Here is a 27,076-nt window from a genome sequence, read left to right as displayed (position 1 = left end):
CCGGCCTCTCCCGGCAGGGGGCGCTGTGGGGGGGGGGGGAGCGCGGCCCCGGCCTCTCCCGGCAGGGGGCGCTGTGGGGGGGGGGGAGCGCGGCCCCGCCCTCTCCCGGCAGGGGGCGCTGTGGGGGGGGGGAGCGCGGCCCCGGCCTCTCCCGGCAGTGGGCGCTGTGGGGGGGGAGCGCGGCCCCGGCCTCTCCCGGCAGGGGGCGCTGTGGGGGGGGGGAGCGCGGCCCCGCCCTCTCCCGGCAGGGGGCGCTGTGGGGGGGGGAGCGCGGCCCCGGCCTCTCCCGGCAGGGGGCGCTGTGGGGGGGGGGGGGGAGCGCGGCCCCGGCCTCTCCCGGCAGGGGGCGCTGTGGGGGGGGGGAGCGCGGCCCCGCCCTCTCCCGGCAGGGGGCGCTGTGGGGGGGGAGCGCGGCCCCGGCCTCTCCCGGCAGGGGGCGCTGTGGGGGGGGAGCGCGGCTCCGCCCTCTCCCGCAGGGGGCGTGTGGCAGGGGGGGAGCGCGCGCGAGGCCGCCGGGGCCCGCGCTGGGGGCGGGGCCCGGATTGGGGGCGGGGCCGGCTGCCCCTCCCCCGGCCGGGCTGGTCACATGAGCGGGGCCGGGTCACATGAGGTGCCCGGGGGCGGCGGCGGGAGCGCGCGGACACGGTACCGGTACCCGGGGGCGGGGCCCGAGCCGGCCCCCCCCGCAGCGCCCGCTGGGGGGTGGGGAAACTGAGGCCGGGCGGTGCCGCGGCTCGCCCTGCCCGTGCCCGGCTCCGTGGGGCCCGCTGTGGGGTGTCAGGCCCCCCCGAGTGCCCCGGTGCGGCCGGTCCTGCCCCCTGTGCCCTCCCGGTGAGCTGCGGCCTTGCCGGGAGGGGACCGGGCCCCCCGCCTTGGCTGCGTCCGGGCAGCGTGACGGGCAGGCTCAGGGGAAACTGAGGCACGAGACTGGCCCACGGGAGCCCCAGCAGGCGGCCCCTGCGCGCGTGGCCCTTGTGGCGGCCTCCGGCGGCGGGTCTGATAGTGCCGGGGGCCTCCCCCCTCCCCCGCGCCCCAGCCCTCTGCGCCCCCTGGGCCAGGCCTCCCCCTCCCCCCCCGCGCCCCCTGGGCCAGGCCTCCCCCTCCCCCCCCGGCCCCCCACCTTGGCGCCCCCTGGGCCAGGCCTCCCCCCCGCGCCCCCTGGGCCAGGCCTCCCCCCCGCGCCCCCTGGGCCAGGCCTCCCCCTCCCCCCCGGTCCCCCACCCCCTGCTCCCCCTGGGCCAGGCCTCCCCAGGCGGGCGCGGCTGTACGGGGCATGGGCGCGCGGACCCCCGAGCCGGGCGGGCGAGAGGCGGCTCCGGGGCGCAGCTGGGCCCGGGGCGGGCGGGCTCCTTGCCCGGGGGCCCCGGCCGGGGCGGGGCGCTGACCCGGTTTCCCTCTCCCCAGATGAAGTGCGTGCTGGTCGCCAGCCCGGGGGCCGAGGTGCTGTTCTACTGGGCCGACGAGGCGTTCACAGAGAGCCTGGGCCGGCGCTTCAGCCCGGCGGGGCAAGGGGGGCGCCCGGTGAGAGCTCTGCCCCGGGGGTGCAGCAAGCCCCCTGGGCCGGGGGGAGGGGCTGGGCTGAGGGCCCCGTGCTGGGGGGGGCGGAGGATTTCCAGGCTCAGCTCCAGACCCCCGCGGGGGTGCAGCTGGGAACTGGGAGGAGGGGGAGGGTGGGGGAATTAGCTGGGGCTGGGCTGAGGGCCCCGTGCTGGGGGGGCGCGGGGGCATGGGGGAGGAGCAGCTGGAGCGGGACTGGCTCACGGCCTGTCTGGCCCTGCCCTGCAGCCGCCTGCCTTTGAGGACAGCATCAACACGCTCTTCGCCCCCCTGATCATCTCCTGCGTGACGCTGCTGGAGCGGCTCTCGGACACCTACACCTGCTTCTCGGCTGAGGGTGGAGGCCAACTCTACGTGCTGCAGATGGTAACGGTGCCCAGGGACCCCCTCCCGGGCTCAGCACCCGCTGGCAAGGGGGGCGTGTGTCCCTTCGCGGGGAGCGTGGCCCTAGCCCCGGTCGGGATGCCGCTGCCATCCTGCCTGGCCCCTGGGAAGAGCCCTGCGCCGGGTCGCTGCGTGTGCACGGGGGGAGGGTCCCTCCAGGGCAGGGTCCCCGGGCTGTACTCCCGGCAGGGGACCCCCTTGCTGCTGACGAGGGCTGGCCCACGGGGAGCTTTGCCCCAGGCCCAGCCGGGACGAGGAGGTCTAACGGGCAGGGGTTTCCTGTTTCCTGCCTGGCCCTGCCGTCGCGCTGCAGTTCGGGGAGTGTCTGTACATTGCGGTGAACGGTGACGGCTCGGAGAGCGAGGACGACCTGCGCCGGAAGCTCTACGTGCTGAGGAGACTGGCCGAGGTCCACTTCGGCCTGGTGACGCTGGACTCGCACCTTATCTGCAAGGAGTGAGTGGCTGGCTGGGCCGGGAGGGCATTTGGCGCTGCCTGGGTGGGGATGGGCTGACCCTCTCGCCCAGACGCGCACGTCAGCGCGGCAGCCAGTGCCTGACTGGTGAGCTAGCGCTGCGGCCGATCCCTGGGGCTCCGACGCTGTGCCCGGTCAGCGACCGGCCTGGGAGGTGCCGGGGTCTGGGCGTTGGCGAACGTGGGGCCTGCAGCTGTGCTGTGGGCTATGGCCTGGAGGGAGGCCAGGTGCCAGGGCGCAGCGTGCACCGTGCTGGGTCACATCCCCGGCTCTTGGAGTGTGGCTAGCCCAGAGGAGGCACCGCCTCCTTCCCCACGCCTGTCTCTGAGGGCTGGGAGGAGCGACTGGAGCCTGGGGAGCAGCTGGCAGCAGTGTGCCTCGGTCCCAGGGAGGAGACCTGGCCCAAGCAGGGGCCCCTTGGGGGCCCTCAGCCAGGAGAGGGGCCCCGGGAGCCCAGGGGCGGTCCCTGGGACAGGCCTGCCTCTCCCGAGCGGGACTCGGCTCACTTGGCGTCTGTGCTCCCAGGTTGCGGCCGGCGGTCTCGGAGCAGCGCAGCCGCGTGTGGGCCCTGTTCCAGGGCCTGCTCCAGACCTACAGCAGCCTGCGGGAGGCCGAGCAGAGCTTTGCCGTGGAGGTACCTTCTGCTGGGCGCACCACGGGCAGTGGGGGGCCTAGCCTGGGGAAGGGGGCTACCAGGCTGTGGGCGCTGGGTGTGACTGGGGTGAATTGCCCCGAGGAGGGCCTGGGCAGCGCTGGGGGGTCCTGCGGGGCGTGAGTGCAGAATCTTTTGGGGTTTGCTCCCATTCCCCAGCTGGCGTGGCCGGGAGCTGCCCCACAGGGCCGCTGGCTCCCCTTGCCCCGTCCCAGCTCAGCGCTGGGTCTGTCTCCCTGTGACCCTGCCCGCAGGCCGTGGAACGGCTGATCCACCCGCAGCTGTGCGAGCAGTGCATCGACTGCCTGGAGCACCAGGTGGTGCAGCACATCAACGCCAGCGGGCAGCGCGGGGGCGAGGAGGTGGTGCACGCCTTCCTGCTGGTGCACACCAGGCTGCTGGCCTTCTACTCCAGGTGAGACCGTCTCCCCACCCTGCCTCCATGACCCTTCCTGGAGCGGCGGCTCTATCGCCCCTCCCCGCTCACGGACCTTCTCTCGCCGCAGCCGGAGCGCCAGCACCATCCGCCCAGCCGACCTGCTCACCCTCATCCTCCTGGTGCAGGACCTGTGTCCCAGCCCCAGCGCAGACAAGGACCAGAGCCCACAGGTACCTGCCCTGGGTCTGCCTGGGGGACAGGCCTTGAGAGCAGCCTGGGGCTGGTGGGACTGTCGGGAGAGGGGTGCTCCTCTGTGATGGGGGCTGGACCCCTCTAAGCAGCTCTCCTGCTCTCCCTGCAGCTGGCAGAGGGGGGGCCGACTCTCCAGAGGCCGAAGAGTAGCGAGAGCATCCCAGTGAGGAGCCCAGGCCCACACAGCACCCCCAGGAGCGAGGCAGAGGAGCAGGTGTGTGTGGCTGGCTGGGCCTGGCACCCGGGTGGATGGCACAGAGGTTGTGGGTATTGTGGTCCCCTGGAGCCCCAGCAAGGGCAGGGTCCCGTGATGGTCAGAGCTGTTCTCTCCTCCCCATCAGGATCAGGGCCTTTTGGTGCTGGGAGCTGCATGGGCTCATTTCAAACCCCAGGATCAGGAGCGGCTTGGGCTCATGCCCCCCTCACACTCTGGGAGCACAGGTCAAGCCGTTCTCCCTGCCCCAAAGCGCTTGCTGTGATCAGAGCAAAGGTGCAGAGTGGGGGGCGTTGCTGGTACCTGGAGGGATGGGGGCAGGACTTTCTGCTAAGGCCGAGGTTCTCAAGCAGGGTACATGTACCCCTGGGGTACACAGAGCTCTTCCAGGGGGCACATCAACTCAGCTGGAGATTTGCCTAGTTTTACAGCGGGCTACATCAAGCACTAGCGGAGTCCGTACAAACTGAGGCTTCATGCAGACCAGGACTGGTTCATTCTGCCCCATACACTGTACGCTGACATGTACCTCCAGTGTTTCTAATCCAGTTGATTTATTTTACAATGATACGGTAAAAAGGAGTCCGCCGTTGGTCAGTACTGGCGTGCTGGGACACTTGTATTTTGACATCTGGGTTTGTAAGCAGGCAGCTCTTAAGAGAGGTGACACTTAGGGTACACAAAACAAATCAGTCTCCTACCGGGGGGCAGCTGTCTGGAAACGCTGCACTAAGGGGTGTTTGATGGAATCCAGCTACCTGGTGCCTGACTGTGCCCCAGTCGAGGAACCAGCCCAGCCTCGCTATTCTGTCACTTGGGGGCCCATCCTGGCCCGGCCCGGCAACTCCCCACCCATCCCCAAAGCCCTGTTGTTGGGGGAGGGTCCCGCTGCCCCGCTGAGCTGGCTCCCTTCTCGTTGCAGGATGCAGACGAGCTCTCCATGCCCGAGGAGTATTACACCCCCCAGCCCTCGCCCAGCAGGCAGAGCACAGGTGAGTCCCTGGACAAATGGGCCACCTCACACCGGGAGACTGGTTGTGCCCCAGAGGTGGCAGGCTTCAGAGCTGGCACGAGGGCGCTGTGCCAGGAGTGCTGGGGCCGGGGGATGTTGGGGGAGGCCAAGGCCCGGGGTGGGGTGTCAGAGGCCAGGGCAGGAACCCCCCGCAGGGTGGTTTGGCTGCACACGGTGCTGGGGGCAGCTGGCTCCTTCTCTGTTCTTGCCCACAGGAGGCGCCAGCTGGTCGGAGGGCTCAGAGCCACCGGGTTCCGAGGAGGCAGATGCTGCTGACGTCCAGGTAAGCCGGGGATGGGCTCGCCAGGAATTCCTGCCTTGAGCAAGACGCTGTGAGAGCCCCTGGTGCCCACGTCCTCCTGTGCAGTCCTGGCCCTGCCAGCCTGCCCTCGTCCCCAGCACACCCAGCTCCCAGCATGGCCAAAGGAGGGGTCTCCGCAGGGCTCCTGCAGCCCCTTCTCCCCCAGAGCTCTTCCCACCCCAACTCGCTCCTTCCCCACCCCCCAGGTGTCTCCCAGCCCCTCAGCACAGGCCAGGCCTCTCAGACTTGCCCACCCCCGCAGACCCCACCCTGTCCTCCCTGCCCCTCTGGCCAGGGAACCCAGACTTGGAGTGGGCCTGGGCCGGGCCTGGCAGCACCTGCCCTAGGGCACTGTCCAGACTTGAATTCCCTGCATGACAAGCTCCTAGGGAAGGTTTGGGGCGGGTCTGAGCCCCCAGCCGGATCCATCCCCCCCCTTGTGGGGAGTTTGTCCCAAGATTCAGCCTCAGTTTCCCCACTTTGCTCTGCCTGTCGCCCTCTCCCTTCTGCCCAGGAGTCCTCCCACCTGCCCACATCTGACTGCAGCTTCCCGGGGGTGGTGCCACCAGCTCCGCCCTTGCTGCGCGACGTGGCATGTGGGCAGACCGGGCTGTTGCTGCCTGGTCCCTTCCCCGGTGCGGGGTGTCCAGCCAGCTGCGCTCGCGCTCTCTCTCTCTAGGTGGCAGAAGACTCACTCCGGGCCCTGGTGCCCCCAGCGCCCGACGCCTCCAACCCCAGAAGGATCTTCCTGGATGCGAACCTGCGGGAGGGCTACTGTCCCATGGTGCCCCACACCATGTACTGCCTGCCGCTCTGGCCTGGCATCTCGCTGGTGCTCCTGACCAAGGTGAGTTGGCTCTGGGGCGTGGTGCTTGCTGCCCGGCCTGGCTTGCCACAGACCCACAGTGACAGTGCTACGGCCCCAGCTTTGGAATAGTGTCTGGGAGGAGCCTGTCAGTGGGTCAGGCCCCCAGGGGTCTCGCTCTTCCTCCTGGGTCAGCCCCGCTGCTTCCCCGCCTCCTGAGCCTGGACCCCAGCTGTACAGTGCCCCTGCAGCCCCCCTGCGCTCCGGGCAGCGGGTCCAGCCGGGAGAGCCCCCGAGGGAGGCTTGTGCATTAGCCCCTGAAGGTTGCCCCTCGGCCAGCGTTCGCAGCGACTTCCCCAGCGCTGTCAGACAGGCGGGTTTGTTCGGTAACTGGCCGTGGCCCAGGCTGGTGGTCGGGTCGCCCAGAGAACTGAAGATTACAGCACGGCCCATTCTGGGGAGCCCAGAGCCCGGCCAGGCTGTAGGGAGCCCCTGGGTTCCAGCTCTGTCGGGCTCCGGCCCCCTTAGTCCAACTCTCAGTGAGAACCCCGACTTCTTCCAGCAGCCCCCTCTGAGCCCCCCCCCTCCTTCCCAGCCCTTTGATCTCCAGCGGGGGGGTGTGGCTCAGCCTCCCTGCGCAGAGGCGGGGAGATCTCTGTCCCCTGGGGTGCTGGGTGTCAGTGTCCTGGGGACTGGATTTGCCGTCGGCATCTCAAATCTCCACTGATCTGGGGCCAGGCCCAGAGAGCCAGGTGACACCCCACCCTTGTCTCAATCTGCCCTGAGAGCAAAGAGTGCTGTCCCACCCACAGGGGAACAGTGCAGGGGAAACTGAGCACATCAGACTCATAAAAGTCATACAAACCAGTTCCCACTTTCGCACCCCTCTCCCCCAACTCAGAGCCCCAGCACCCACGTCGTCTGCTCCCTGTACCAGCTGCTGGACGGGTTCCTGGTGCTGGAGAAGAAGCTGAGGGAGGGGCAGGAGGTGGGGCCACCCACCCGCTCCCACCCGCTCCTGGCTGAGCTGCGCCAGAGGATGGAGAAGTTCATGAAGAAGCTGGGCAGGCAGGACATGCAGGTGGGAGTCCAGCGTGGAGCTGCGAGGCGGCTGGGGACCCTGGCACAGCCCACACACCTCACGGCTGCCCTGTCTGTCCGTCCTAGTTACACAACGCCTGGCTGGAGTTCAAGACCAAAGCGTTCTCCAGACACGAGTCCGGGAGCTCCAGGGAGTGAGTGTGGGGAGAAAACCAGGGGTACAGGGCGGCTGGGATGGGGCGGGGATTTCTGGGGCAGGGTGGGGGCTCCAGGCCCAGAGGTCCAGGAGGGCAAGGAAGAAAGTTGGGGCAGCTCTTGGGGGGGCCCCCAGCTGCTGTCGGGGGCCTGGGGTGGGGGCCAGGTGGGGGCGTTGCTCAGGGGCTGTCTCTCTCCAGGCTCCTGCAGGCACTCGGCAGCGTGAGGCGGCAGCTCTGCTCCGTCTATCGCCAGCTCTTCCTGACCTCGCCGTCCACCCAGGGCCTGGCCCAGGGCCTGCGGGACTGGGCCCAGAAGCTGGTGCGGTGAGTGCGTGGGGGGGAGGGGCGAGCTGGGCTGGGGGGGAGGGAGGGGAAGGGGTTGCCGGGGGAGGGGCGAGTGCGTGGGGGGGGGCTGGGGAGAGGAGAGGAGGTTGCCATGGGGGGGGCTGGAGGGGGGGAGGCTGGCACTTCAACAGGACTCGTGGGGAAATGGCTGGAAACCAACCCCCGGGCAGCGCCAGCTGCAGCTTGGTGGGTGGCGCCCTGGGCTGCCCAGCTGAGCCCTGGGCCCGTTGGCGGGTGCTGACTGTGGCCTGGGCCCTGCGTGGAGAGGACGCCGCAGACCATGGCGGGTTTAGCAGGTACGTGTCCCTGTAACCGGCAGGGCACTTTGAACCCCAGCCACCTCCGGGGCACGGGCTGGGCAGGCAGCTCTTCTGTGGGGCTCCCTGGGGTGGCACGTGCCCCGTCCCCTCCAGCGCGGGGTACGAGCCAGCCGTACTCCGGCGTCCCCGTGTCAGTGCTGCGTGCTGGGCACCCGGGGGCCTGGCCAGGCGGAGGGGGCGCCATGCTCAGGCTAGGCCTCGCCCTCTGCAGGGAGAAGCTGCTGGACTGGAGGGACTTCCTGCTGGTGAAGAGCAAGCGGAACATCACCATGGTGTCACATCCGCCCAGAGAGCCCTGGGCAGGGGCCCCTGGGGACAGCAGGCTCCTCCCTCCCCCCCCCCCCCGGGACCTTCCCGCGGTGTAGCGAGGGCTGGGGGTCGGCTTTCCGGCAGGCTCGGGGGCAGTTGGCCTGGCTGAGTTGGCACAGCTAAGCGGGGGCTCGCCCCATCTCTCCAACAGCAGGGCTGGACTCTGCCCAGCGCTGGGGAGACGAGACTGCAGGGAGCCCAGCCAGCAGTTGGCAAGGGGCCTGAACGAGACACATTGGGTCCCACAGGGCAGGGGTCTGTGGGGGACTGGGCTGGCCTCAGGTAGGCCACGCCATGGGGTTGTGGACAGAGCCCCCCCCTCTGCGCCTCCAGATGCCTTGGGGGGGATACAGGAGGTGCTGCTGGGACTGTGGGCAGGGGGCCGTTGGCGTTTGGGTTCCCATCACCAAGAGGGGGAGCAGGATCCATCCGGAACCACCTGGGGGGTCCGTGGGATCTCCCCATTGCCCAGGGCAGGCTCAGCGGGGCACCCATGGACAGGGGGTTTCCCTATGTCTGGTCGCCCTTAACCTGCCCCCACATACCTGGAGGACTTCCCAGGCCTGGTGCACTTCATCTATGTGGACCGCACCGCTGGGCAGATGGTGGCACCTTCTCTCAACGTGGCCGAGGACTCCACCTCAGAGCTGGGCAAGGGTGCCCTGGCTGCCTTCATCAAGAAGAAGGTACCAGCCCTGGGCTCTGACGCTGATCCCCTAGGTTCAGAAGGGGCCCATCCCGCCCAGGTTGGGCCGGTCTGCTCGGCCGTGGGGGCCAGGCGGGTGGAGCGCGGGCCCAGCGTAGAACCCCGTGAGAGCGATGGCTGGGGTGGCGGGAGCCGGGCGGGAGGGGGAGTGTGATGCTGGGGAAGCAGGGAGCTCAGCAGGAGTGGCCCTGGCTCTGGCCGGAGGGGTGCCCCAGGGTCCGAGGGAGAGGAGCAGGGAGCGGAGCTATGGGGCGGGGGGATCTCTGCTCCGGCTGCAGCTGCCTCCTCTCCCCCCAGGTCTGGTCTCTGATTGGGCTGGCGCGGCGCTACCTGCAGAAGGGCTACACGACACTCACGCTGCGCGACGGCGACTATTACTGCTCCTACTTCCTCTGGCTTGAGAACGAGCTGGTGCGTGGGGGCGCTTGGCCTCTGACCTGCCTGACGAGGCCCCTCGCCCCGGCAGCACTTCCGTAGGGCGAGAAGTGGAGAGGTGTGGGCGTCACCTGGGCTCCGAGGCCATGTGGCCAGCCGCTGCCCTGGCACATGGCCTGGCAGATCATCCCGTGGCGTGTTCCTGAGGCCGCAGGACCTGGGGCTAGCCCCCTCGCCCAGCACACGGGTTCCCCAAAGTGCTTGGTCAGCCCTGCCTTGGTACATGGGCTCCAGGCCACGCAGCCAGCACCCCGCTGCAGCCTCGGGTCCTCCAGGTGGCGTGGCCAGCCCCTCATGGCTGTCCCTTTGCCATGCAGGGTTACAAACTGGAGGTGATCGAGGTTCCTGTTCTCTCCGACGACTCTGCTCCCATCGGGATGCTGGCAGGGGATTACTACAGGTGAGTGCCGGACCAGCTAGCCCCTGCCCCCCAGTCCTCTTCTGGCCGCTGGACTAGGCAGCAGCGGATGGGAAGAGCTCTGTGCTGCAGGGCTGCCCTTCGCCTGCCATGGGTCACAGGTGGCAGGTGGGGCTGGGAGCTGGCAGTGCTTGGGCTCTGAGCCCTGCGGGACCCTGTCTCGGTGCCCAATGCCTGGCAGCTGTAACCACATGCCCCGGAACAGGGGTTCGCGATGTCCCCATGTCTCTGCCGGGGACTGAGGTTACATGAGCCTGCCGCTAAGCCAGGGATCAAACCCAGATCTCCAGGCTCCGAGGCCGTCTGTACATACACAACGGTGGGTCTAAACTCGCTGTTACCACTCGAGAGAGACCCTGGAGTCACTGTGGATCGTTCTCTGAAAACATCCACTCAGCATGCAGCAGCCGTCAAAAAAGTGACCAGAATGTTGGGAATCGTTCAGAAAGGGATAGATAATAAGACAGAAAATATCATATTGCCTCTATATAAATCCATGGTATGCCCACACTTCGAATACTGCGTGCAGATCTGGTCACCTCATCTCAAAAAAGATATATTGGAATTGGAAAAGGTTCAGAAAAGGGCAACAAAAATTATTAGGGGTATGGAACGGCTTCCATACAAGGAGAAGTTGAAAAGACTGGAACTTTTTTAGCTTGGAACAGAGATGATGACGGGGCGATATGACGGGTCTATAAAATCTTGACTGATGTGGAGAAAATGAATATGGAAGTGTTGTTTACTCCTTCTCATTACACAAGAACCAGGGTCACCCAATGACATTAACAGGCAGCAGGTTTAAAACAAACAAAAGGAAGTATTTCTTCACACAGTGCACACTCAACCTGTGGAACTCCTTGCCAGAGGATGTTGTGAAGGCCAAGACTATAACAGGGTTCAAAAAGGAACTAGATAAGTTCCTGGAGGACAGGTCCATCAATGGCGAGTAGCCAGGATGGGCAGGGATGGTGTCCCCAGGCTCCGTTTGCCAGAAGCTGGGAATGGGTGAGAGAGGGTGGGTCACTTGGTGATTCCCTGTTCTGTTCATTCCCTCTGGAGCACCTGGCCCTGGCCACTGTGGGCAGACAGGACACTGGGCTAGATGGGCCTTGGGTCTGACCCAGCCTGGCCGTTGGTACATACTCCCCTCTGGGCCTCTCCTTGGAATGGGCTGGCCAGGCCCAGGGACCCGTGTGCTGCCCTAAGTCTGATCTGGGGTGGGTCCGAGGCACTTGCGCTGCCCCCTGGGGGCTGGACCGGGGCCCGGCGGGGCTTTCCCGCCTGATCGCTGTCTCCTCCCGTGCAGGAAGCTTCTGCGCTGTTACAGCAAGAACCACCCGGCCGAGGGGGTGAAGTGTTACGAGCTGCTGACGCTGCATCTGGGTGTGATCCCCACCGAGCATGTGATCCAGCAGGCCTGCGACCTGGCCCGGCGGCTCTGGGAGCCATCCCGCATCCCCCTGCTCTGAGCCACGCGGGCTGGCAGCGAGCGTCCCCACGGGGGCCTCGTTCCCACCCTCAGAGTCAGACTCAACGGGCGCCTTGCAGCACCCACCTCGCTGGGCCCTGCAGCCCCCGGGCCCGGCTGGGAGACCAGCACCCACCAGCAGCCAGCCGTCAGCTCCCCGCCTGCTGAAACTTGGCCAGGGGGGCTCCCCTGACTTGCCCCCGGAGCAGCCCGGCAGCGGGGGCCATTGGAAATGCATGGCCATGGTAGCGTGTCTCTGTCTGTACGTGCCACACTCCAGGCTGGCATTAAAGCTGGTGCACTTGGTCACCGTGGTGCACTCCCTGATTCCTCCCTGTCTGCGTCAGGGGCTTGGCCGCTGGCTGGGCCTTGCCTGTGGACCTGCCTGTGCGAGTACATGGACAGACATGTTTACACACGCATGTGAGAACACGGAGACATGCCTGCTTGCCGTGCGTTCTCCAGCCTGGTACCAAGGAGGGTTCATGGTGCTCCCGCCAGGACTGGGCCCTTCTTGCCGCAGTGTGGGCAGGGCCCAGGCAGGTACTTGCCAGGCCTCTGCCCTGCCCACCTCCTGCACTGGGGGGGAGAGTCCGCTGGCTTCTCACCTGTGCCTGCAAACCAAGGGGCCCCTCCCCCCAGGCTCCCCTGCCCCTAGGACTAAGGGGTCTACAGCTGCCCCCAGCATCTGTTAGCAAAGGGGGACATCCAGCCTGCCCCAGGGGTCTACTCTCCCAGCTCCAGCACTAAGGCCTCCCTTCATCCCCGCCCCAGTGGCTGGAGGGCTCAGGTTTGCTGTGCCAGGGTGCGGCTGCTCCCAGCCCAGGCGTGCGTTGGTGCCCCTGGGCAGAGCTGTCTTGCTGGGCCCCTCGCCGCATGGCAGCAGCTCTCCCTCGCCCCTGCCCGGGGAAGTTTTGCCCCGCAGCGGGGGAGCAGGCTCCCCGCAGGCCGGGTGATGCCTGGGGGGCAGGGAGCATTGGCGTGGCACTTGTCGCCCCAGCAAGCGGCTGACCTGGTGACACGGGGGGGTTGGGGGGGTGCAGTGACGGGGGCTGTCTCCTGCGTGGGTGGGAGGGTGCTGTGGGAGTCGCAGGAGAATTGGGGCAGGGGGCAGCCACGAGGGGCCAGCGTGTCCCTGCCTGGGCCCTGGCCCGTTGTCAGGCTGGCTCAGCTCCAGGCTCTGCCCCGTCCCTCCCCTGCTCTGGCGCCGCCTGTCCCGCCCCCCTGCGGGAAGCGCTGACTCGGCAGCGAGGGCCAGGCCTGGCAGTGGTGCAGCTGCTCGTGCCCGTCACAGCCATGGCCGTCGGGCGCGGGCTGGGCAGGGCCTGGGCTGGCTGCAGCCGGCAGGGCCGGAGGCTGGCTCATGCCGGGGCCAGGGGCCAGCTGCAGCGGGAGTACGACGCCGTGGTGATAGGGGGAGGTAATGCCGGGGCTGGGGCTGCTGCTATTGAGGGGCACCTTTAGGGTGGCACTCCCCCCTCCCTCCCCCCCGCCAGGCTCCAGCTCCCCACGGGGGCGCGCCTGGCTGTGCAGGAGCACTGGCCCTTTAAGACGGGTGGAGAGCTGTGTGTGTGTGTGTGTGTGTGTGTGTGTGTGTGTGTGACACACAACTCCACCCCCCACTCGGCCTGCCGCTGCTTTGCTGTGCTGTGAGGCAAAGAAAATGAAAAAAAGATCATTCTGCTAGAGATGTAGGAAAAGCAAAGAAATTTTCCGCTAACAAAGTAATGTTTCGGTAACTAGCCAGTATCTTTAGGAGACTTAGCCTACAGGGTGTGGTGGTGGTTGGTTATTTTTGAAATCGACTTGTGTCTGAAGTGTAGCCCCTGGAGTCACCAGTAAAGTGGCTCCCCCCTGACCCCCCCCCCCAGTCTGAAATGGTGCTGCGGCTTGGGGCTGGCACCCTACGCCCGCCAGGGTGCGGGGGAGCTCTCTGTGCCCAGGGTGAGGGGCAGGGGCTGATGCAGCCTCTTGCCACAGCTCTGCTCCCCTGCCATTTGGTGAGATGAGCTAACAGGCCTCAGCCATGCCAGACAAGCAGGTGAACAGCAACACCGCCGGCATGTTGCCATGGAAATGACACGGGCTGCAAGGGGGTCCTGCCTGTTGGGGAGAGGAAGAACGGGGGGGCTGGAGTGGGGGCCCACTCTCTCCTTGGGGTCAGTGCTGCCCCGTGTCTCAGTGGGGTGCATTTCACGCTGTGCTGCAGAGAATGGGGTAGGGGCCGCAGTGCTGCTGGGGTGGGGCTGGGGGGAGGCTTTCAGTGTGGGGGGGTGCTGTGCTCTGGGGAACGAGGCTGGGGGGGAGCCAGTGCTGCAGGGCAAAGGGAGCGGGCTGGTGGGTCTTGGTGTGGGGAGCATCGTATCTCCCAGCCCCTAACCCCCATATTCATTAAGGTCCCCAAGGGTGGTTCCAATGCTTAGGGCAGTTGCCAGCGCTGTCCCCGCCCCTCGCCCCCTGCACCCACGTGGGCGCCGTGGCCTTGCGGCCACGGGGCATTGTGGTGAAAGCAGCACAGATGCACCGTCCAGCCCTGGCTGCCAGGGAGATGGTGAGTAGCAGCAGGACCCATTGGTGCCACGGGCCCTGGCCCCTCTCACCCCCTGCCCATCTCTCGTTGCAGGGCACAACGGGCTGGTTGCAGTGAGTATGGAATGCCAAGGCATCTGCTTCTGTGCCCTAGCTTGGGGGGGTGGAGAAATCCCGTGGGGTGACAGGGGAGGTCCCATGTGCATGGGGGGAATCCTATGGGGCGAGGAGGAAGCTCCATAGAGCACTCTGGAGTGCAAACATTCTGGATGTTTTTGTTGGGGAGAGGGGGTGTCCTGGATGGGTCTGTTGGGGGGGTGTCCTGGGTGGGTTTGTTGGGAAAGCGTGTCCCAGGTGGGGGATTGGGGATGTCCTGGGTGGGTTTGTCGGGGGAGCGTGTCCCGAGTGGGGGATTGGGGGCATGTCCTGGGTGGGGCTTTGGGGGTGTCCTGGGTGGGTTTGTTGGGAAAGCGTGTCCCAGGTGGGGGACTAGGGATGTCCTGGGTGGGTTTGTTGGGGGGCTCGTGGGGGCGGGTGACTCTTGTGCTCTCGGCAGGCTGCCTACCTGCAGAAGTCGGGCGTGCGGACAGCTGTGCTGGAGAGGCGTCACCTTCTGGGAGGCGCTGCGGTCACAGAGGAGATTGTCCCAGGTAACCACAGCCCTGCCCAGCGAGATGCCCCGGGTGCCCGGGGCGGGCTGGTAGCTGACGCTCCCCTTCTCTTTCAGGCTTTAAGTTCTCCAGAGCATCCTACCTGCTCAGCCTGCTGCGGCCGCAGATCTCCACGGAGCTGGAGCTGCAGGTACCGAGGCCAGTCCAGGGCGGGCTCAGCCAGTCCCCGGTGCTGCCTCCCTCCCACGGCTGGGAGCATTGGTGGGTGTGAGGCCCTAGCATCACTGCAGGGCCAGGATCCCCTGGCCAGGCCCAACTCGCTCCTGCCTCCCTGCCCTGCCTCTCCCCCACCTCCCTGAGCCTCGGGGCCCCGTCCCGGAGCCTGACAGCCCCCAGCTCAGAACAGCTCCCCTGGCCTGTCCCCTCTGGGCTGGTGAGGGGGTCGGAGGGGCCGTGACGGTTGGCCACGCTGCCTGGCACTGGCCGTGCTCTGTGTCTTGCAGCGGCATGGTCTGAGGGTCTACGCCCGTGACCCCTACTCCTTCACCCCCCTGCTGGAGGATGGGCAAGCCCGGCGCTCGCTCCTGCTGGGCCACGACATGGCGGACACCCAGCGGCAGATCGCTCAGTTCTCCTCCAAGGATGCGCAGGTACCGAGGGCAGCAGGAGGGGCTTGGGGCTGGGCTCCCAGTCCTGCCAACCCCAGTGTGAGTGGCCCACAAGGGCCCAAATCCCAGGCGTGCAGCCATGATGGGCTGGACTTGCCAGCGGGGCTGGTCTGGGAGTGCTCCCTGCAGCCTCCTGGCCGCTCGCCGAGTCAGAGACAAAGCAAGGATTTGGATCCTTTCCCTCCCCAGCCTGCCAACTCATGGGCACGTCCCAGCTCGAACGCTCAGGGGCAGGGGGCAGAGGATGGTCAGTGTCTGCACAGTGCGTAGCTGCAGCCTGAGACCAGGTCCGCCCTAGGACCGCTGGGCTGGCACACGTCCTAGCAAAGCTCCTTCTGTGGACACAGCATGTACCAGCCCCTCCAACTGACACAAGCTGCGCCAGGGAAAGCGCGATTTTCCCAGGCTAGCCGGGTCTACGCTGGGGGCATTTGTCAGCACAGCGTGTGGTGCCATCATCCCCCCAGCTGACCTGGCTGTGCCAGCATGAGTGTGTCACGTGAATGTGTCACTATTTCGGGGTTACCCAGGTGTCCGGGGGAATTGCTGCCACCTGCCCCCAGCATGAGGGGGGAGCCCCGGCTGTGCCCAGCCAGGGGCGATCTCCCGAAGCTGCAGGCAAAACACACACTCCACTCCCAGCTGCCATGAGTCCCGCTCGCTCCCTCTGTGGGCTAATAATTTACTGTCACGGAGTCCCCGGGCGATGCTCTGGAACTGCTCCCTACGAAGCCAGGCAGGACTCTGGGGAAGTCTCCTCTCTATGAGCAGCCTGTCTGCAGGACACACAGCTCACCCGGCTCCATCTTCCTGGGTCTGACCTCGGAGCATTCAGCATCCTCTGCCCTCCGGGCGCTTCCCACAGCGAGTCCGCTCAGGCGGGGTCCTGGGGAAGCCAGAGGGTCCTGCACCCCAACTCCGCAGTCAGACGGGACTCCCAGCCAGCCAGTAACACAGAGGTTTATTAGACAACAGGAACATGGTCTAACACAGAGCTTGCAGGTGCAGAGAACAGGACCCCTCAGCCGGGTCCATTTTGGGGGGCAGTGAGCCAGACAACCACGTCTGCCCTTCACTCCATGTCCCAGACAGCCCCAAACTGACTCCCCCTCCAGCCCCTCCTCCTCTGGGCTTTGTCCCTTTCCCGGGCCAGGAGGTCACCTGATTCCTTTGTTCTCCACCCCTTTAGCTCTCACCTTGCAGGGGGGAAGGGCCCAGGCCATCAGTCGCCAGGAAACAGGGTGTTGGCCATTCTCTGTGTCCAGACCCCTGCAACACCTGCCCTCTAGGGCTCTGCAATGATCATACACCCTTACCCCACCCCCTAGATACTTAAGAACTGCATAGGGGAAACTGAGGCACCCCCACACTATTCAGAGGAAACATTAAGAACAGTCCCGCTTCATCACATCTACACCCCCATCTTGTCACACTTTCTCTTTCCATAACCTGGGCGGTTCGTTAGCTTCAGCTGAGCCCTGAACCCTTCTCAGAGGCTTTTCTTTGCTTTGTCCATGCTCAGGCCTGCAGCTGGAAGCACAGGGCAGGGCTGGGTCAAAGGATGCTGCTGGTTCTCACTATCGGCTGAGTAGCTGAGACCCACCTGGGCTCGGGGATGGGCTTTTCCTCCAGCAGCTTCCACGTTTCCCACAGCTTTGGGCAGGCCCCACCCGAGCCCCCCTTCAGTGGGTCAGACCCAGGTGTAATGTACCTGCCTGGGCCTGTCTGTGTCACCGAGGACCTGGCCTGAGTTTGCAGGGAGCCTGAGCCAATTGCTGTTTATAGGGCAGGCTTCAGAGCCAAGGCTCCATTAACATCAGATTGTGAAATGTCCCTGCTGATCAAAGCGCAGACGGGAGAGATGCAGCCCTACAGCGTGATTGAGAGTGGTGTCTCCTTCGGCCGGCTTGCAGGGGCTGGGGCTTTCGAGCAGGCTGTCCCCTGCCACCCCTCTGCCAAGGGCTGGGTGGCTGAGCCTGCAGGAGGCTCAGTGTCTGTGCCTGCCTCTGACCATGGGTGTGCTAGCCAGAGACCGGGGGAGGAGCCGGGGCGCGTGTCCAGGAGCCCAGAGCTGGCCTGGGGCCAGAGGCACTGTGGTGCTGAGCGGAGTGCGGGATGCGTCCTCTGCGGGGAGCCGGGAGGGGCACGGCCGGGGATCAGGGCTGGCGTCCGCTGGCTCCTGCCTCTGTCTCCGCTTCAGGCCTATCCAAAGTACGAGGCATTCCTGAGCCGCTTGGTGTCGGCCCTTGACCCGCTGCTGGACGCCGCGCCGGTGGACCCCGCCGCCTGGAGCCAGGGCCCCCTGCTGCAGCGGCTCCGCGCCCTGCGAGGCCTGCAGCCCCTCCTGCGGGCGGGTACGTCTGGCGCCAGAGGCTACGGCCATGGGTCCATGCCCATCCAGTGGGCCACGGTGCTGGCGTTAGAGGGCGCCGGCAGAGCGGAGGGGGAGCAGCGCTTCCTGTACCAGGTGCCCCGGGCACTGCCCTGGGGCTGGCAGAGGCCTGAGACCTTCCTCTGGGCAGCTAAGCCCCTGGCTCCAGTGTGAGTCAAGTACCCATCATCCCCGGGCAGACGGGCCCAGGGCTCGTGCATGGACAGCCCATGCTGGGCTCCGGCTGTCCTCGCTGCCTGCCGAAGCGGGAAGGGCACCAGGAGGGAGTGGTGGGGCCCGGGTAGCCGTCCCCTCCCGGGCTGGGTGGCACCACCGCTGACGCCCATTTCTTTCCCTCAGGCCTGGCGCTGGGGAAGCAGCTGCCCCAGTATTACCAAGTACTCACAGCCCCAATCACCAGGGTGAGTAACGGCGCCGTACACGGGGACGCGCCCGCGGGATGGGAGACGCCCTCCCTGGGGGGGCAGGGGCTGAGCAAACCAGGCCTGGGGCTGGGCATGGGAGGGGGTTACGGGGCTGAGTGGTGCCCCCCGCATGGGATCCAGCCCCCTGTGCCCCCCCCATGGCATCCAGCCCCCTGTGCTGGGCTCTCTTCGTTAAACACCATTTTCATTTTTCTCTCTCTCCAGATCTTGGATCTCTGGTTCGAGTCGGAGCCCCTGAAAGCGACCCTGGCTACGGACGCAGTGATCGGCGCCATGGCCAGTCCCCACACGCCCGGCAGCGGGTAGGGTGCGGGGTGGGGGCTGAAGACTTCACAGCTCCCCAGGGCCCTCCTGTTCCCGTCCCCGACAGCTGGTGCTGGGGTGTCGCACCCCAGCGCTCGCTTCCTCCCACTCCTGCCCCGCGCTGGCTACCATGTTCCCCCTCGTGCCCAGAGAGCATCCCCCTGGCACGCAGCAGGCTCAGGGACCCCCTGCTCGGGCAGGTCCGTGGGGTTTGCCTGGGCTGGCGCTGTTGGGCCTGAATCCCTCGGCAGCCTGGCAGCTGTCTGTGCCCAGCCCCGCAGCCTGGTGGGACCGGAGCTGGGCTCAGTGTCCCCAGCTGGGGGGGTTGGCAGCACGCGGGCATGGGAGGGGGATGGGTGTGCCTGTGGGGCCAGGGGGAGCATGGGACCCTCTGCGTGTACTCGCCCTGCTGGGAGGCCTAGCCTGAGCCCCCTGGCTCGCAGGGCTGGATCGGAGTTACTCCCAGGGCTGTGCCCCACGACCATGCACAGTGGGAATGCTGCCCGCCCCTGGCCGGTATCTCTGCCCTGCCCGTACCCCAGCACCACTTGCTGGGTGCTGCCCTGGCCCAGCTGTTAACCTTGACCTCTCTCCTAGGTACGTGTTGCTGCACCACGTGATGGGCGAGCTGGAGGGGCGGAAGGGGGCCTGGGGCTACGTGGCAGGCGGCATGGGAGGGGTGTCCCAGGCCATCGCCAGCGCAGCCGCTGCCCACGGGGCAGACATCTTCACCGAGAAGGTGCCCGGCTTCCCGGGGAGGGGGCAGAGAACACAGCTCCCCAGCCCAAAGAGACCACAGGGCCCCAAATTCTTCCCTTCCCTCCTGCCCGTTAGCCGCCATGGAACAGCGCCCAGAGACTGTGGTGAGGGGCGTAAACCCCACCGGGTAAGAGTAGGGGGAGGAGGCTGGGCCAGCCCCACAGCATCCACAGGGGAAAGGGTCACTCAGCCCCTCGGCAGCCGTACCTCAGGCTCCGCTCAGCGCCTGCTTCCCCCACCCCGTGCATGGCTGGGCGCCCCGGCGTTCTCCAGGCTGATCTCCTGTCTCCCCCTTCGCTAGCCGGTCGCCCGCGTGCTGCTGGGCCCCCGTGGGGAGGCGCAGGGTGTCGTCCTGCAGGACGGGACCGAGGTGAAGAGCAAACTGGTTCTGTCCAACGCGTCCGCTCAGCTCACGTTCCTGCAGCTCGTTCCCCAGGTGAGACGTGCCGTGGGGGGGTGCCCTGGGGGAGGTGGGCTGGAGGGGAGGAGGGTGCCCTGGGGGAGATGTGTGCCGACCGGCGGGTACAGCCAGGGGGAGGGGTCGCGTTCCTCATGGTATGAGCCCCTCCCCCCACAATGAGTGTGACACACCCCAGCCCCTGTGGGGCAGCCGGAGGAGGCCACTTCCCCCTTCCCCCTCAGTGACTAAGGGGCCTCCCCGGTGCTGGCCTGGGAGCCCCCAGGCTTACAGCAAACACGATGTGGTGGGTGGAGGCCAAGGCTGGAGCAACGCAGGGGAACTCAGCAGAGAGGAAGGTGTCTGGGGGCACGAGTTTGCTCCCCCATCAGTGGGGCCCGTCACTGTTGGGGGCCAGCCCCATGTGGCTGGGCTGCACCCCAAAGCATGACGCTGGCTGTGGCCTCCAGGGGTCCTGGGCAGCTCCAGCCCTGCCCAGATGCAGCCCAGCGCTGGCTGCGCCTCCAGCCAGTTCCCAGGCTCGTTTCCAGCCCCTGGTGTCTGAGCCAGGCTCTCCCCGCTCCAGGGGCAGCTGCCGGACGAGTTCCTCCAGCGAGTGGCGCAGTTCGACACGCGCTCCCCCGTCACCAAGATCAACGGTAAGTGTCAGTGGGGGACGTCCCACTCCCTGCCCCACTGGGGTCCCCTGGGGCTTGGCTGCAGCCTGGCGCTGGCTCCCTGGGGGAGCAGGGCCCCGTGAGATGCTGCTCCTGTGATCTGCGCTTCCCTGGGAGGAAGGAGCTGTCGCGAGTCTCCGTGAGGCTCCCTACTGCAGCCTGAGTCCGGAGGGGAAACCGGCCTTTCCCTGCACCATCCCTCCGTGTCTGCCGTGCTCTCCTGGGGCTCAGCCATCTGCCCTGGCCCCTCGAGGTGTCAGGACCATGGGAGGCTCCGTGTCCCCTCTGCCCCTCGGAGTCACCCCGTCTCCAACATCCTCAGTGGCTGTGGATCGGCTGCCCAGCTTCGTGGCTGCGCCCAACGCCGGTGATGGCCGCCCGCTGCCCCATCACCAGTGCTCCATCCACCTGAACTGCGAGGACACGCACCTCCTCCACCGCGCCTTCCAGGAGGCCAGCAGTGGGGAGCCGTCCACCAGGTAGGGCTGGAGCTGGCTGGTCGTTGGCAGAGCTGGGCCCTGCTGGGCCCTGCCATGGGGGACGGCAGCGGGGAGATAGCCCAGACTTCTCGGTGCAGCCGGGTCTGGTGCCCCTCGTAGAGCTCTGCTCAGGGCGACGCTACCAGGGCTCTGGGGCAGCCGCCCGCGCTCATCAGGGCAACAGGGCCTCTTGGGAAGGGAAGGACACAGGGGAGACACCAGGATTTCTGGAAGGAACGTAGGGGAGGTGCCCAGAGGAGAGCCTGAGGCTGGGTGACGTGGGGCTAATCCCTGCTGGAGGAGCCAGTGGGCAGGGGGTGAGGCGTTTGCATTGGCAGCATGCCAGGGCGCTGGGCAGGGCTCGGGCTGGATTCCTTCCCGGGCTGCCCAGTCCGAGGGCTGTGACTCTCTCTTGCTCTCCCCAGGCCCATGATCGAGCTGTGCATCCCCTCTGCTCTGGACCCCACGCTGGCTCCCCCGGGCTGCCATGTGGTCTCTCTCTTCACGCAGTACACCCCATACGCGCTGGCCGGCGGGCGGCCGTGGGACGAGCAGGAGCAGAACGCGTACGCCGACAGGGGTAAAGCCAGCAGCTCTCGGCCCTCTTTAGCTTCCCATCCACGGCCCCTTGCCCGCTGCTGCTCCCTGTGCGCCTGATCCCCGGGGGCGTCCAGTGCCCGGCAGCCTCAGTCCTGCCTTCCGAGCAGGGCAGAGAATTCCCTCCGTGTCGGGTTCCCAGGTGTCTGGTTTTCGACCGGAACGCCTGGTCAAAAAGGGGCCCTGTTGTCTCTGGTCGGCACCGCTGACCGGGCTGTTAAAAGTCCAGTCCACAGCACAGCAGGGCTAAGGCAGCTCCCTGCCCAGCTCCGCACGGCTCCCGGAAGCAGCAACATGTCCCTAGGCAGAAGCATGACGGTGGAGGCTCCGCGCGCTGCCCTGCCCCAAGTGCCGGCTCCGTAGCTCCCATTGGCTGGGAACCATGGCCAATGGGAGCTGGGGGGCGTGGCGCCTGCGGGCATGGGCAGCACGCACTGTGCAGAGCCGCCTGACCAGTCCTGCGCCTAGGGGCCCCAGGGACACGCCGGCCGCTTCTGGGAGCCACGCGGAGCCAACACACAGGCAGGGAGCTGCCTTAGCCCCGCAGCACCGCCGACCGGGAGCCGCCCGAGGTAAGCACCGCCTGGCTGGAGCCTGTACCCCTGCCCCAGCCTGAGCCCCTCTTGCACCCAAGCTCCCTCCCAGAGCCCGCACCCCCTCCTGCACCCCAGCCCTGAGCCCCTCCTGCACCCAAAACTCCCTCCCGGAGCCCGCACCCCCTCCTGCACCCCAACCCCCTGCCCCAGCCCAGAGCCTCCTCCCACACCCTGAACCCCTCATTTCTGGCCCCACCCAAGAGCCTGCACCCCCTGTCCCAGCCCTCACCCACTCCCACACCCCTTCCCCAGCCCAGTGAAAGTGAGTGACGGTGGGGGAGAGCAAGTGACAGGGATGGAGTGAGCGGGGGATGAGGCTGCAGGGCAGGGGTGTTCGGTTTTGTGCGATTAGAAAGTTGGTAACCCTACCCCCGGGGGCCATCCAGCCCTGCTCCCCAGTGCCCTGCAGGGAGCTGCAGGCCTGGGGCTAGGCCCCTGAGCCCAGCTGGTGACGTGAGACACACAGGCTGAGCCACATCGCTCGCTCGCTCTCTAGTGTTTGACTGGGTCGAGGCCTACGCGCCAGGCTTCAAGGCATCCGTCATCGGCAGAGACATCCTGACGCCGCCGGCTTTGGAGAAGATCTTTGGGCTGCCCGGAGGGGTGGGTATATCATGAGATTCACAGAGCCCTCCCAGCCCAGCCCGCCTGGTGCCCGCCCCCAGCCTGCCTGGCGTCTGCCCACCTAGCCTGCCTGCCCCCAGCCCAGCCTGCCTGGCATCTGCCCACCCAGTGCCCGCCCCAGGCCCAGCCTGCCTGCCCCCAGCCCAGCTTGCCTGGCGTCTGCCCACCCAGTGCCCGCCCAGCTTGCCTGGCGTCTGCCCACCTGGTGCCCGCCTAGCCTGCCCGCCCCCAGCCCAGCCTGCCTGGCGTCTGCCCGCCCGGTGCCTGTCCCCAGCCTGCCTGGCATCTGCCCACCCGGTGCCCGCCTAGCCTGCCTGCCCCCAGCCCAGCCTGCCTGGCATCTGCCCACCCGGTGCCTATCCCCAGCCTGCCTGGCGTCTGCCCACCCAGCGCCCGCCCAGCCTGCCCGCCCCCAGCCCAGCCTGCCTGGCGTCTGCCCAGCCGGCGCCCGGCCAATCTGGCACCGGCCGAGCCTGCCAGCCAGCCTGGCCCAAAGCCTACTGAGGGAAGCTGGAGCCATGCAGCCCAGTTGTCTGGCTCCGAGCACGGGAAGAGGAGGAGACTATTCCAGGACCTAACTCAGCCTGTTTGCAGAATATATTCCACGGTGCGATGTCTCTGGACCAGCTGTACTTTGCCCGGCCTGTGCCCTCGTACTCTGGCTACAGGTCCCCGATCCCAGGCCTGTACCTCTGCGGCAGTGGCGCCCACCCCGGTACGTGAGCTGGGATCCCTCCCTTCGTGGCTACAGTGGGGGAGAGCGCCAGGCGGAGGCTCACGCTGGGTCCAGCCCTCCCCGGGCCCTGCTGCTGCGAGCGCTGCCCTGGGGGCTGCACAGGCCCTTCTGGGTACAGGCGCGATTGCTGACCTTGCCAGCTCTGCCCAGGGTCTGAGCAGGAGAAGCCGAGGCCACGGACACCCCGTGGGTCACAGGCTGATGCCACGGGACACCACATGCCTTGTGCCCTGTGGGGCGCCTGTGATGAGCAGCTGCCCTCGTGCTGGGATCCAGCAGATGGCTCTGCCCAGGGCTGGTTGGAAGCGGCTGGGCTGGCACAAGTCCCACCGGGCGCTGTGCTCCGTCCGCCCAAGGGGTGGGCCCGGCGCAGCAGGAGGGAGAAGTCGGTACGCAGGCCAGAAAGAGGCTGCACCCTCGAGCTGGGGCAGGGTGGGGGCCGCCTGGATTCTGTGCTCCAGCCCCAGGTTTTTCCCAGCTGCCATGAAGCTGCCGTGGGTGGCGGGGAGTCTTCTCCAGCTGGAAACGTAGCCATTGCTGCCCTCTTGTGCGTCTGGGCTCCTGCCCCTGCTCCCCATGGCAGCTCAGCCCTGCTACGCCCAGAGCTCCTGGCCCCACATGCATCTGTTTCCTTGCAGGTGGGGGAGTGATGGGCGCTCCAGGCCGCAACGCAGCCAGCGTGGCCCTCAAGGACTTCAAGCACGTGTGATGGCAGAGGTGACGCACCAGCCTAGCCCAGGGAAACGGATGGTGGCTGTCGTGACCTGGCTACGCGGGTGCCTCTCACCACCCCCCACACACCCCACAGCATGGTGCTGTTAGAGCGAGCTCTGCCCTGGGGCTGCTGCCTCCCCCCGCCCCCGTGCTCTGAGTGTTTACACCGTTGCTCTTACCTGTCTCTGGCATGGTAACCAGGCCGTGTGGGGCTGGCAGAGCCCTGTCTGCTCCTAGCCCATCCTGCCCTGGCAGTGCTGGTCCCAGCGCACACGCCGCAGAGCCCAGGGGATCAAGCCCCGTCCCGGAGCTGCCCACAGAGGGCTGTTGGCAGGGGCAGGTCTAGCTCTGCCTGGAGAGGGACACTGGCCAACCCTTGCTAGTGTAGACAAAGCCCAGGGCAGACTGAGCCGTTGCCTGCTCTCCTAGAACCGCCAGGCACAGCCCTGGCCAGGGTCATCTCCTTGCCCCTGAGCTAAGCTGAAGTCTGGACCATGGTGCACAACCCCTCAGTCAGCAGCAGAATAAAAATCCCATCAGCTGCCACGCTTGTCGTGTCGTGTTATGCCATGCCATAGAATCATAGAAGATTAGGGTTGGAAGGGACCTCAGGAGGTCATCTAGTCCAACCCCCTGCTCAAAGCAGGACCAACTAAATCAGCCCAGCCAGGGCTTTGTCAAACTGGGCCTTAAAAACCTCTAAGGAAGGAGATTCCACCCCCTCCCTAGGGAACCCATTCCAGCACTTCACCACCCTCCTAGTGAAAGAGGTTTTTCCTAATATCCAAGCTAGACCTCCCTCACTGCAACTTGAGACCATTGCTCCTTGGTCTGTCATCTGCCACCACTGAGAACAGCCGAGCTCTACGCACTCCCTTTCCGTGGCCCCACAAAGTCACGGGACCTCCTGGTCAGCCTCCTCCTGGCCCTGGCTAAAACGGCCATCTATAAAACCAGAGTGAGGAGGCTGGCCAATGGAGACTCCTGTGACTGTGGGGCCTGTTTCCGATCCTCGGTCTGTTCACGTATCCAGGCAGTGTCCACTGGCTCCCTTGACGCCTTTGAGGAGCAGTGGGCGCTGTCCAGGGTTCTCTGCTCAGTGTCCCCGTCAGGCTCCCTTCTTTTGACCCTTTGACCGCACTCCTGTCCCTGTTATTTCATTAGTTGTCCCCCGGAATCATTTGGTTTCCAGGTCCTGTAGATCTTCCCTTTAGGCTGGGGCGGGGGGAGGGGGGTGGTCCTTAAGCAGTGGGACCGTATCCCTACCCTCCAGCGTATCTACCTCTCCCCTCCATCTTAGTGTCATCTGTGAACTTGCTGAGGGTGCAATCCATCCTGTCATCCAGATCATTAATAAAGATGTTGAACAAAACCGGCCCTGGGACCGACCCTTGGGGCACTCCGCTTGATACCGACTGCCAACTAGACATGGAGCCATTGATCACCACCTGTTGAGCCCGACAATCTAGCCAGCTTTCTATCCACCTCATAGTCTATTCATCCAGCCCATACTTCTTTAACTTGCTGGCAAGAATACTGTGGGAGACCGTGTCAAAAGCTTTGCTAAAGTCAAGATATATCACATCCACCGCTTTCCCCATATCCACAGAGTCAGTTATCTCATCATAGAAGGCAATCAGGTTGGTCAGGCATGACTTGCCCTTGGTGAATCCATGTTGACTGTTCCTGAGCACCTTCTGTGATGTTATGAGTGTAATATCTCATTGAAAGGTGACAGGGCCAGAAAGAGTTAATTAACTCCCAGACTGACCTGACCCCGGGCCGAACTTTAGAGGCTGGTTAGGAAGAGATGGAAACGAATAGAGCTTTGAAATGCAGCCTGCCTTGTTAGAGATAGAAGGGGAGATGTTTGTTCAGGTCTTGTGATGTCAGCAAAGAAGTCTTGTCTACGGCTGTAGCATTGATTCAAAGAACAAAAGAGGAATATTAACATTTAGGAAGATACTTGAGTGAAATCGTATTATTGTCTGTGTCTCTTTGAAGGTTGTGATAGCCTGTATCTGAACGGTTTAATGGATAAATTATCCTGTGCTAATTGCCATGGCGTTTGGGAGAAGGAAAGTTAAGCCTATTGTCTTCTCAGGCCAAAAGGCTGCAGGAAATGTGTAAAAACCCTGGGACACGATCCTTCCTCATCTCAGATCTGCTTTGGGTTTCAAGAGGGGGAAACCTTAAGCCACAAGGATTGAGATCCCCAGTTGCTGACTAGAGTCACCCTGAGCATGGACATTGGACTATAACCTCTGGACTATTTCTAAAAGGACTTTTGGCCACTACAAACTCATCTCTGCTGTGTATCTGGACCTCAACAATTGAACTCAAGTCTGTCTGTATACTGATCTTTTAACCAACACTCTCTCTCTTTTCTTTTTAAATAAATTTTAGTTTAGTTAATAAGAATTGACTGTAAGCGTGTATTTTGGGTAAGATCTGAGTTATCACTTGACCTGGTGTAACAATGCTGGTTCTGGCGGGACCCAACTGAGAGTGCCAATTCAGGACAAATTGCTTAAAGCAGAAAGAAAAGGAGGACTTGTGGCACCTTAGAGACTAACAAATTTATTTGAGCACAAGCTTTCGTGAGCTACAGCTCACTTCATTGGCTGCTTGAAGCAGGGCAGTTATAGCCCAAGGCTGGGGTTTCTTTGCACACCAAGGAAAACCAAACCAGCCAAACAGAGAAGACTTTGGTTTTACCCCACTGGCTAACCACAAGTCACACAAGCAATTCCCTTAGACAGTCCAGTATCCCCACCAGTGCCACTCATTATTGGGACAGATGGTTATGAAAACCAATACCCCAATAAAAGTAAAAAGGTTCTCTCGATCCCAAAGGACCAAGCCCCAGACCCAGGTCAATATACAAATCAGATCTTACCCACAAATCACGCTGTTGCCAATCCCTTAGAATCTAAAATCTAAAGGTTTAGTCATAAAAGGAAAAAGCTATAGATGAGAGCTAGAAGTGGTGAAATGGAATCAATGACATATAGTAATGGCAGAGTTCTTGGTTCAGGCTTGTAGCAGTGATGGAATAAGCTGCAGGTTCAAATCAAGTCTCTGGAGAACATCCCCAGCTGGGAGGGGTCATTCAGTCCTTGGTTCAGAGGTTCAGGGTAGCAAAGTCCCTCCAGAGGTCAGAAGCAGGATTGAAGATCAGATGGAGGAACTGCAGCAGGTTTTTATAGTCTCTTGCCATGTGGTCTTTCTTTCTTTGTCCAAGGACAAGCTGTTCCTCACATGGCCTAGAAAACCCTCAGAGTTCTGTCCATAGG

General features: G+C 65.0%; 2 protein-coding genes across 7 annotated transcripts; both read left to right on the top strand.

Moving 5' to 3' along the window:
• Positions 1-545: 545 nt before the first annotated feature.
• On the top strand, positions 546-11,582 carry HPS1 (HPS1 biogenesis of lysosomal organelles complex 3 subunit 1). 5 transcript variants are annotated; one of them, XM_037904045.1, is made up of 19 exons: positions 546-645; positions 1,405-1,521; positions 1,786-1,923; positions 2,255-2,397; positions 2,942-3,050; positions 3,323-3,483; positions 3,575-3,677; positions 3,809-3,913; positions 4,836-4,905; positions 5,141-5,208; positions 5,906-6,073; positions 6,933-7,112; positions 7,199-7,266; positions 7,468-7,593; positions 8,146-8,210; positions 8,784-8,929; positions 9,247-9,360; positions 9,702-9,784; positions 11,112-11,582. In XM_037904045.1, exons 2-19 carry the CDS (start codon positions 1,405-1,407, stop codon positions 11,272-11,274), a joined length of 2,127 nt encoding a protein of 708 aa, XP_037759973.1. In that variant the 5' UTR covers positions 546-645; the 3' UTR covers positions 11,275-11,582. The 5 variants fall into 5 exon arrangements, 4 of the variants coding, with proteins under 4 accessions (XP_037759973.1, XP_037759974.1, XP_043408406.1 ...); XM_037904046.2 differs by lacking the exon at positions 546-645 and adding an exon at positions 691-831; XM_043552471.1 differs by lacking the exon at positions 546-645 and adding an exon at positions 1,302-1,317 and having other exon boundaries at positions 1,378-1,521.
• PYROXD2 (pyridine nucleotide-disulphide oxidoreductase domain 2) lies at positions 11,510-26,201 on the top strand. Of its 2 annotated transcripts, none has more exons than XM_037904047.2 (16): positions 11,510-11,816; positions 13,897-13,916; positions 14,359-14,452; positions 14,530-14,603; positions 14,917-15,063; positions 17,282-17,435; positions 17,813-17,874; positions 18,103-18,200; positions 18,799-18,940; positions 19,262-19,396; positions 19,944-20,016; positions 20,357-20,513; positions 20,939-21,093; positions 22,203-22,309; positions 22,925-23,045; positions 23,705-24,322. In XM_037904047.2, the coding sequence occupies exons 1-16, from the start codon at positions 11,510-11,512 to the stop codon at positions 23,773-23,775; spliced, it is 1,917 nt and encodes a 638-aa protein (XP_037759975.1). In that variant the 3' UTR covers positions 23,776-24,322. The 2 variants fall into 2 exon arrangements, with proteins under 2 accessions (XP_037759975.1, XP_037759976.1); XM_037904048.2 differs by lacking the exon at positions 11,510-11,816 and adding an exon at positions 12,422-12,693 and having other exon boundaries at positions 23,705-26,201.
• The last annotated feature ends 875 nt before the right edge of the window (positions 26,202-27,076 follow it).

Source organism: Chelonia mydas, chromosome 7, assembly GCF_015237465.2.
Source record: "Chelonia mydas isolate rCheMyd1 chromosome 7, rCheMyd1.pri.v2, whole genome shotgun sequence".
NCBI lineage: Eukaryota > Metazoa > Chordata > Testudines > Cheloniidae > Chelonia > Chelonia mydas.
The sequence above is the reverse complement of the archived record's forward strand: the minus strand, read 5'-3'. Positions and strand labels throughout refer to the sequence as shown.